General features: G+C 42.0%; 1 protein-coding gene across 1 annotated transcript in view; it reads right to left on the bottom strand.

Annotated features, from left to right (window-relative positions):
- Positions 1-9789, bottom strand: part of COL1A1 (collagen type I alpha 1 chain) — a 61104-nt gene extending 51315 nt beyond the window's left edge. Inside the window, exon 1 of the mRNA XM_044675119.1 lies at positions 9767-9789. Within this exon, the coding sequence (XP_044531054.1) occupies positions 9767-9789 (23 nt within the window). The remainder of the gene's footprint in view (positions 1-9766) is intronic.
- Between the last annotated feature and the right edge of the window lie 578 nt (positions 9790-10367).

Raw genomic sequence — 10367 nt, forward strand, 5'->3', positions numbered from 1 at the left:
AAAGAGAGAGAGAGAGAGAGAAAGAGAGAGAGAGAGGCAGAGACAGAGACAGAGACAGAGACAGAGATAGAGACAGAGACAGAGAGAGTGAAGGTATATATACATATAAATGTGTATACACATACATATATACACATATGAGGCAACTAGGTGATGCAGTGGAGAGAGTGCCCAGCCTGGAGTCAAGAAGACTCGTCTTTCTGAGTTCAAATCTAGTCTCAGACACTTATTAGTTGTGTGACCCTGGGCAAGTCGCTTCACCCTGTTTGCCTCAGTTTTCTCATCTGTAAGATGAGTTGGAGAAGGAAATGGCAAACCACTCCAGTAAATCTGTCAAGAAAATCCCAAATGGGGTCATGAAGAGTCAGACATGACTGAACAACCACAACACCACAGCAGAAAGAATGCTAGATCTGGAGTGGGAGGATGTGACTGCAAATCCTGCTTGTGCTACCTACATGATTTTTGGTATGGTCATGACTTAGCCTCAGTTTCTACTATATTTTCAATCAAATGAGCTTGGACTAGAAGACCTCAGAGGGCCACCCCCAGTTCCCAACTCCAAAATGATGAATCTGTGAATTCTTTCCTTATACTTCTCAACTGCCCCAGTGTACAAAGCAATGTATAAGACTGGCCCTATCCCAACCTGGAGAGATCAAAGCACCTCCCTGGGAAACCAAGGCAGGACAATAGACCATAGGGTATCCTCTGCTCAGAGTTTACATTAAGCAGACAAATATCCCGTATGCTTCTGTAAAGGGACAATGAGACCGCCAGGACATGGCGGGGGCAGGATATCCTCTAGGTCCAGTTGCAAGGACTATATTTATAACTGGTATGGAGACCAAATGAAACATCCCAATAGCCTGCTGGGAATGTACTTGTGGTTGTCCTTCCATGAGAAGAAATTTCCAACTGCAGACAGGTTTAAAAGTGAGGTTGATGCCTGAGCTTGAAGATAAAGTAAAAGTAATGCTTATGAAGAGGATCATTTAAAAATACAAATAGAAGAGCAAAAGAAAATGGAGAATGGGACTCAGATAAGCAAAGCAATGTTAGAGCTATCATGTTAAATTTGAAAAATATGTGTTTTAAAATTAATGTAAAATGAAGAGACACAATTTCATATGTGATCCTTTTGGCGGGGGGTAATGTGTGTGTCATGTGAATTCTGAGCTCCTCAGCACAATCAGGATAGGCTGCCCTTAATGGGAGCTCTGCAGTGCAGTTTCAGTCCCACAGTCATGAGAAAGGGGACCTGCCACTCACTGGAGTGAGTCCGGGACCTCTGAATGCTGAAAGACTTGTATGAGATTAGGGCTTGTGCCAGGTGGTACACACAGAGCAAAGGGCAGAGGGGGGTGTTACAAAGCCAGATCTGAGAGGCAAGCAGAGACAGGGAAGCATATGTATGGCTTTAGTAAGAAATACAGCAATAAATTCATGATGTCTCCAAGCTCAAGAGTCCGGGTAGGCTCCCAAAGCCCTCAGAATCAATCAAAGCAAAATATTTTATAGAATTCGTGTCTGCTCTAAGGCTTGAGCAGATTTCCAGCCTGCCCAGTAAGACTCCTAAAAAAAAACCACGCAAACAAACAAACCAAAAAAAAAAAAAAAACAAAAAAAACCTCTGGAAGGCAGATAGCACTGAATCATAAGCTTTTACCAAAGGAACCAGGATTTCACACAGTAGGCACTCAACATATGGATACTTACTGATTTCTTTAATTAAAATTTTCTCTTTTATTACTGTGAACTTGATAAATATTAACAAGCATGATTTCCACATTCAAAGGACAGAAAAAAGGATCACAAATGAAATTGTGAATCTTCACTTTACATTGATTTAAAAAATTTTTCGAATTTAACATGATAGTTCTACCATCACTTTGCTTATATGAGTCTCATTCTCCATTTTCTTTTGCTCTTTTATTTGCAGTTTTAAATGATTCATCATTGTTCTTTTCTTTCTTACTTTTTTCCAATGATTATCATTAAGCTTTTTTCTTTTTGTTACCATTTATTTTTATTTATAACATAATAGAATATGTAACACAGCAATAATATAATAAATGTAACTTGTTATAAATATGTAATAAATTATAAATATACTCATTAAAGAGAAACGAATTCTCACATTAGCCATGTACAAAAATCTGTCTCATTCTTCTCCCCCCGCATTGTTCCTTACTTCTCAAGAAGTCAGGGAATATGATAGAGATTATAATACCTACATTAATAATGGTAATATAATATGAATGTTATTAAATATATTGTTATATTATTATATGCATCATAATACACTACGTTATGTTACATATTATAATACATATTTCCTTGTTGATCATTTTGTGAAAAAGACACTTATTGCTTATACTAAAGAAAAATTCATGGAGGAAATAAAGTAAAAAATGTATATATGATACTTGTTGATTTTTTAAAAAACTCTTACCTTCTGAAACCTTAAAATCGATACTGTGTTTTGGTTCTAAGGCAGAAGAATTATAAAGGTTAGGCAAGGGGGGTTAAGTAATTTACCCAGGGTGGCATAAATAGGAAGTGTCTGAAGACAGATATGAACCCAGAACATTCCATCTCTGGGCCTGGTTCTCAATCCACTGAGCCATCTAAGCTGCCCACACTTGTTGATTTTTTTTATAGTGTGTTTTTTTTTTTAAACCCTTGTACTTCAGTGTATTGTCTCATAGGTGGAAGATTGGTAAGGGTGGGCAATGAGGGTCAAGTGACTTGCCCAGGGTCACACAGCTGGGAAGTGGCTGAGACCGGGTTTGAACCTAGGACCTCCCGTCTCTAGGCCTGGCTCTCACTCCACTGAGCTACCCAGCTGCCCCCACACTTGTTGATTTTTGAAGCAACTGTTGACACTCACCTGCTCAATAGGTAGTGGTGGGCAGTGAAAGAGAGAGGACTTGTGCTGGGGAAATTACATTCTTATTCTTCTAGATTAAGGATATTCAATCTTTTTCTTATCTTGGATTCCCTTGGCAGACTGGTGGTGTCTATATAGACTTCTTGGAATCATTGTGTAAATTCCTATATATTTTCTTTTACTTAATAATTAAATTGAAATAATTTCATCTAATAAAATAAAGCTATATAGATTGCAAAGCAAGCCAATTGTATTGAAATATGGTTATAAAAATACTTTGAATTAATGTACCCCAGATTAAAAATCCTTGCCCCCAAGTCTGTAAGAGCTGATACTCATTCACATAGCAAAGAATAACTGTACTGCTCAATTTCCTTCCTTGTCATTGACACTGCTTTTATAGATTGACTAAGTTCTTTTGATAGTGGAGTAGTAGGGGCAGCTAGGTGGCAAAATTACAGTCAGGAAGTCTCATCTTTGTGAGTTCAAATTTGGCTTCAGATGTTTACTAGTTGTGTGATCCTAGACAAGTCACTTAACCATATTTGCCTTAGTATCCTCATCTGTAAAATGAACTGGAGTATGAAAAAGCAAACCACTCTGGTATCTTTGCCAAAAAAACCCCATATGAAGACCCAGACATGATTGAAGTGACCGAATTAAAAACTGGATTAGCATTGACTAAAATCAGAGAGTATCATACAGCATAGGGTTCACACCACAACTGGCTAAATTTATTCTATAAAATAGATACATAGAATCTGGGAAAAGTAATAAGGCATATTAGAGCTAGAGTTCTCAGATTTGGGGGTGGGGGTCCTACGTTTATGAAGTGATGGAAGCAATATACCTATTTTGTATTTCCTTGGGAGAAAGGAAAGGAAATTAAATTATATAGAGTATTATGAAAAAATGTGTAGAAGACCACAAGCCTACCGTGCCGTCAAGAAACTTATGGATTGACTGAGAGTAACCTGAGATTTGAAGAATGGACCAATGACCATCATCTGGACAGAATAATCCCAAATTTGGCTTCAAAAATGTTTTTTGGTGGGGGAAGACTTACTGATGCCCTTGGTTTTTTACATGATAGTTTCTAATATAATCACCACTTCCATCATTTTCAGCACCACTAGCAGCAGACAGGGTTAGGATCAAAAGAGTAGCCAAGTCTCTATGGTTCAAGTTTGTTGTTGTGTAGTCATTTTCAGTCATGTCTGACTCTTCATGACCCCATTTGGGATTTTCTTGGCAAAGATATTGGAGCAGCTTGCCATTTCCTTCTCCAGCTTACTTCACATATGAGGAAACTGAGGCAAACAAGGTTGAATGATTCACCCAAGGACATAAAGTCAATAAATGTCTGAAGCCAGATTTGAACTCAGGAAGATGAGTCTTCCTGATTACAGGTCTGGCAGTCTATCCACTTTGCCATCTAGCCACTCAAGGTTCAAGTTAGAGTGCAGCAATCAAGAAAAGTTGGTAAAGATCTGAGTCCAGCCAAACCACATCTTCAGTGCTGGGTTCAGTGATTCTAAGCTAAAGTGAGAGAGGTCTAGCTTCCATATATTCTATATCTTCTAGAATACTGTGTCCTCTTCCAAGGGCTGTGCCTTTAAAAGGACATAGAGAAGCTGGAGGGTATTTAGAGGAGGGCAACCAAAAACGTGAAAGTCGATGTCAAAGGAGGATCAGTTGAGGGAGTTGGACCTGTTTAACCTGGAAAAGAGAAGGCACAAAGGCAATATGGTAACTGTGTTTGAATATCTGAAAGGCTATCAGACTGGGGAGCTAGATGGCACGGTGGATAGAATGCCAAGTTCCTGAATTCACATCCAGCCTCAGACGCTAGCTGGAAGAATCTCAGCAAGTCACTTCACCTTGTTCAACTCATTTTCCTCATGTGTAAAAAGAACTAGAAAAAAAATCATAAAGCACTCTAGGATCTTTGCCAATGAAACCCCAAAATGGGACCACAGAGAGTCAGATACAACTTAAATGACTAAACATACACAATATGGCATTCAAGGGGGAAACTAGGTGACTCAGTGGATTGAGAGCCAGACCCTAGAGACAAAAAGTCCTGGGTTAAAATCTGGCCTCAGACTTCCTAGCCATGTGATCTGGACCAAGTCACTTAATCTCCACTGCCTAGCACTTCCCACTCTTCTACCTTAGAATCAATAAGCAATATTGATTCTAAGACAGAAGGTAAGGGTTTATACATACATATATACATACATATATATGTATACATATACATATATATGTATATATATATACATACAATATTTGGGATAGATTGGGTGCCATATATACATATATATATGGCACCCAAGCTATCCCAAATATTGTATGAAACAAAGATTGCATGACCACTTGTAGGAGATATCATAGAGCAGGGACCATAATCTTTTTGTGTGTGTCACAGATTTGGAGAAGCCTATAGACCCTTTTGCAGAATCATGTTTTTAAAGGCAACTAGTGGATTGAGTCCTGGACCTGAGTTCAAATCCATCTTCAGATATTTAACTAGCTGTATGACTCTAGGCAAGTTACTTACTCTGTTAGTCTCAATTTCCTCATCTGTAAAATGGGAATAATAAGAGTACTTCTCTCCTAGGGTTTTTTTGTAAGATCAAATTAGAAAATATTTGCAAAGCACATAGCATGGTACCAGGCACATAGTAGATACTTCATAAATATTAGCTATTATTATTATTATTAGGAAGGAGAATCAATCAATAAGTATACATTAGACACCTGTTATGTGTCAGACATTAGAGATACAATGAAATATATAGGTAGATTTTAGATAATTCTATATGTTAATATAATAATAGCTAGCATTTTAATATAAAGCATTTTAAAGTTTTTAGATTATTTTACAAATATTATCTCATTTGAGTCCCATAACAACATGGGAGGAGATAGGTATTATTATTATTTCCATTTTATGGAAGAAGAAACTGAGGCAGGCAGAGATTAAGTGACTTGTCCAGAGTCACACAGCTAGTAGGTATCTAGGGCAAGATTTGAACTCAAACTTTCCAGGTTTCAATTCCTTCACTCTATCCAATATGCTATTCACATGAAACTTGGCAAGAGAACACCTCTGATTGCTCAGACTCAAGGGCCAGTACCTACAGAAAACCTGCTGAAAGAACAGGAACGTTATAATGAGAGAAGCCAAGAGTCAAGGGTCCAGTGGCTACGACCTTCAGATGCAAAGATGCCACCAACAGAGGGCAGAGCTAACTTTTGCTTCACTTATGGCCTCGATGGACATTGGAGTGATATGTACACCCAAGAAGGGAATACAGATTGGTTTGGGAGTGACTGAATTCCTGAGAATCAGCTTTGGGGAATGAAGATGGAGCCAGAAGTGGTCATCCCAAGCGCTGAAAACACTAAGTTTGACTTCCACACTGATTATGTGTAGATTTCTTCAATGGGGACTCATGGCACCCAGCACCAAAGTAATGATGAAGATTGGACAGTGATCTTGGGTGACTTCTGGTACGTCTTGGAATAAGTGACAAGGACTATCCATGCCTGAGCTACATTAAAATGAATCTGAAGTTTGTCAAGGAAGTTGCTGGTGTCAATAGCGTAGTGGATATTTTGGCACTACTACTTCCAGATCCAGAGACTATCTCTGTAGTCAACACTGATTAGAATAGCCCCAGCTTAATGAGGTCCTGGCAACCTACTATATTCAGCTAGTTGTGACTCAATATCTGAATATTTTGACAATTTCTTTAAACCCTTATCTTCTGTCTTAGAATTAATACTATTATTTCTAAGGCAGAAGAGTGGTAAAGACTAGACAACTGGGGTTAAGTGACTTGCTCAAGGACACCCAGCTAGGAAGTATCTGAGCCTAGATTTGAACCCAGGACCTCCCTTCTTCAGGCCTTACTCTGTTATATGCTAAGCCACATAACTCTGCCCCAGTTGGGACCATTTATAAAACTTATTCAGAAGTATACAGGAAAATGGAAGCAAGTCATGGTGGACAGTACCATCAGAGCCTGGGCTTCTCCATCTTTGGAAGTCACACTTTTGTGACTTCCAAGAGTCTAAACAATGGAACAACTAGTTCAGGGAGAAACTGAGTAAAAGGAAGAAGACGTAATGTGGTATTTTCCTGAGGAACAGTTCACAGAAGCCAAATCAAGTAAAAAAGATCCCACACTAGACATTTTTTAGAGCTGGCATAGAAGATTCTCTAATCTGTGATAGATCAGCCATCTGAAAGAAAGGCCCACTTAGCAATGGTATCCATGATGAGTCTAGCAATTCACACTCATCATTTTTAAGAATGACCTGAAAATTGACGAGAAACACATAGATATGCTTGGTGTACCCAGACCTTAAACAAGAACACTGAAGTACCTGTACACTACCAAAAGTTCCAAAAGCCTTTGGGCTGCTTGCTGGGTAATTGGTGGTTCTCAGCCTTAGATGTGCTTAGAGGATTCTGCCAACTTTCAATGGCATAATTCAAAGGAAGGTAGCTTTCACCTCCCCACCTGATTTTACCAGCTTTCCCATAAGCCTCAAGGTAACTCAGGAACACCTACTACTTTTCTTTTTCTTCATTGACTGTTTTTTCAGTTATATGTGTAGAAACAATTTTTGACAATTGTTTTCTGACATTTTTCAGTTCAGATTCTCTCCCTCCCTACCCTCCACCTCTAACCAGGTATTAAATAGTATGATAGAGGTTATATCAATGTTTTCATGTGATATATACTTCCATATTCCCCATGTCATGACTGAAGACACACATCACTAATATAATTTAAAAAACACTCATGGAAGAAATAAAGTGACAGATGGCTTGCTTTGATCTACTATCAGATTCCAACAGTTCCTTCTTCAACTATGTATAATGGGGTCTTTTTATCATGAGTTTCCCTTGGGGTTTTTTTGGAGCCTTGCCTTGCTGATAATTGTTTAGTCCACCACAGTTGACTATCATAGAATATTTCTGTTACTATATATATATCCTGTTCTGGTTCTGCTCACCACTTAACGCTTGTCAATGGCTAATGGAGAAAGTAGCTCATGATGTGAACTAGATGGGAGGGTTGATGATTGGATTTGGAAAGACACTAGAAGAACACAAAGAATTATAAAAATATAAGATCAGATAAAGGAAATGGGTCCTGAAGTTGTCAATGGATAAATGCTTGTCTTGTCAAGTATGTGGGATACCCAGGATTGTATCAAGGAGTGACCAGGGAAGATAGAAGCTAGTAAAAATTCTCTCTGACCAAGATTAAAATATTGCCACAGAAGGCAGAGCCAAGATGGTGGCATAGTAGTGAAGGAGACCAAGGCAGGAAGCCGTTTGAGTCTTGCAGAATACCTTGTTGCAAAACCCCTGGCCCCAGGTGGAATAATGCCACCACCCCATAACCACAAAATGTTCCTTTTCAGCGTCCCGAGAAAAATCACAGCCCTGCCTCCCCTAGCACTACCCGCCCCCCCCACCCCCCCGCCATAGCTTGCCAAACAGGAACCATTGAGAACATATATACCAGCCCCTGAGAGGAGGGGAGGGGAACTCTCTTGCTGAGCTCCCCCGGGGCACACCAGGTCAATAAATGACCCTTTTGCTTGATTGCATTGTCTACTGGTCTTCCTTGGTGGTGGGTGGAACTCGGACCCTAACATTTGGGGGCTCGTCCGGGATCATTGGGTCCCCACCTTGGAACCTCTGGACAGAAGGGCCAAGGGTATTATTCTGGACCAGATCCTCAGGTGAGACGAGTGGACTTGGTTGTGTGTTTGGAAGTGTTGATGTGATGGGGGAGAGGAGGACTCTCGCTGAACATATGGCTTAGTGGACAGCAGATTCCATGCTGAGGGGAGGTAGAGGATCAACGGTCCAGGATACTGACCTGGAACTTTTGGGGGTTTGATACCCCCGAGACGGAGTTTGTGTTTCCGTCGGGTCGGGATTATCCCTCCTGGGTAAGGAACCAAGAGGGTTCGAGTTCCCTTTGGGAAAAAAACTGCACCCCTGAGGGAGACTGGGGGATGCCCCAAGATCCCCAGGTGAATCGGGTAACACTGGGATTATTTGGGAAAGAGCATTGGGAGGGCCCCGAACGGCCTTTGCCCACATCCCCAGTGGAGACCTTGTTCGGAACTCCTAAGAGAATCCTTTGTCTATCTTTCAGTCTATCGGTCCTCTGTACAGTCCTCCTCTGCCACATTTTCCCTTTTTGGGAGGAAATGGGTCAGAATCAGTCAGCCCCCTTGGACCTGGTGCTTCAACATTATGCTGACTTCAAGTCCAGAGCAGCAAACTTGGACCTGGCTGTCCGCAGAGGGAAGTTGCAAACCCTCTGTAACAGCAAATGGCCCATGTTCTGGTGCGGATGGCTCAGGGGAGGCACCTGGCAGAAGGAGATTATCTCTGCTCTTCGGGGTCGGGCCCTCCTCCCAGGAACAGAAGGACATCTGGACCAGTCCCTTACATCTTGACCTGGCAGGACCTGGCCTTAGATCCTCCGCCCTGGTTGAAACCCTACACTGAGGCCATCCACGTCCTAGTAGCCTCATTAGACAGTAAGACTAAGCCCAGGGGCTCACCCAACAAGCTTCAGCTTGAGGAGCCCCTCCTGCCTCCAGTCCTCCTACCGCCCAAGGAACCCCTCCCTGACCCTCCCCTACCGCCCCCTCCCTATGCCCCTCAGTTATATCCCCTCCTTCCTCTTGACAGGAACAAGGCAGCGGCGGCACAGGGAGCTGACTTACCCAGCCCCCCTCCAGCTCATCGCACCCGAGGCTGGGCACCCTTGATACAGCCGCTGCCTCCCAGTCCAGCAGAAGCACTCTCCTCTACCACTGTCCTACCAGTCCAAACTGTCGGGCCCCATGGTGGCGGGGGGGTCCCCTCGTTTTCCAATATTGGCCTTTCACTTCTTCCAACCTGTATAATTGGAAACATCAAAATCCCCCTTTCTCTGAGCAGTCCCAGAAGCTAATAGACCTGGTCGAGTCTATTTTCCTCACCCACAGCCCCACTTGGGATGATTGTCAGCAGTTACTCCGCAGTGATCAGATCATTGCTGAAGGTAGGAAGTTGGTTCTTGGGGACGATGGGAGGCCCACCACCAACCCTGCATGCCTTGCTGCAGTGTTCCCCACCGACCAGCCTGATTGGAACTTCGCCAATGATCAAGGTAGGGAGTGTCTTCAGTCCTACTGCCAGACTCTCCTCGCTGGGCTTTGGGCAGCGGCCCGCAAGCCCACAAATTTGGCTAAAATGGACTCTGTTAGGCAGGGCCCTGAGGAGACCCCTGCCACGTTTCTGGAGCGGCTGAAGGAAGCTTTCCGCATTTATTCCCCAGTAGACCCAGCAGCGCCCAATAGCTAGACAGCTCTTCTTCTTGCTTTTGTCAACCAGTCAGCCCCTGACATTTGCAGGAAGCTCCAGAGAGCTGACACATTTACG

Source organism: Gracilinanus agilis, chromosome 4, assembly GCF_016433145.1.
Source record: "Gracilinanus agilis isolate LMUSP501 chromosome 4, AgileGrace, whole genome shotgun sequence".
In the NCBI taxonomy this organism is placed as follows: domain Eukaryota; kingdom Metazoa; phylum Chordata; class Mammalia; order Didelphimorphia; family Didelphidae; genus Gracilinanus; species Gracilinanus agilis.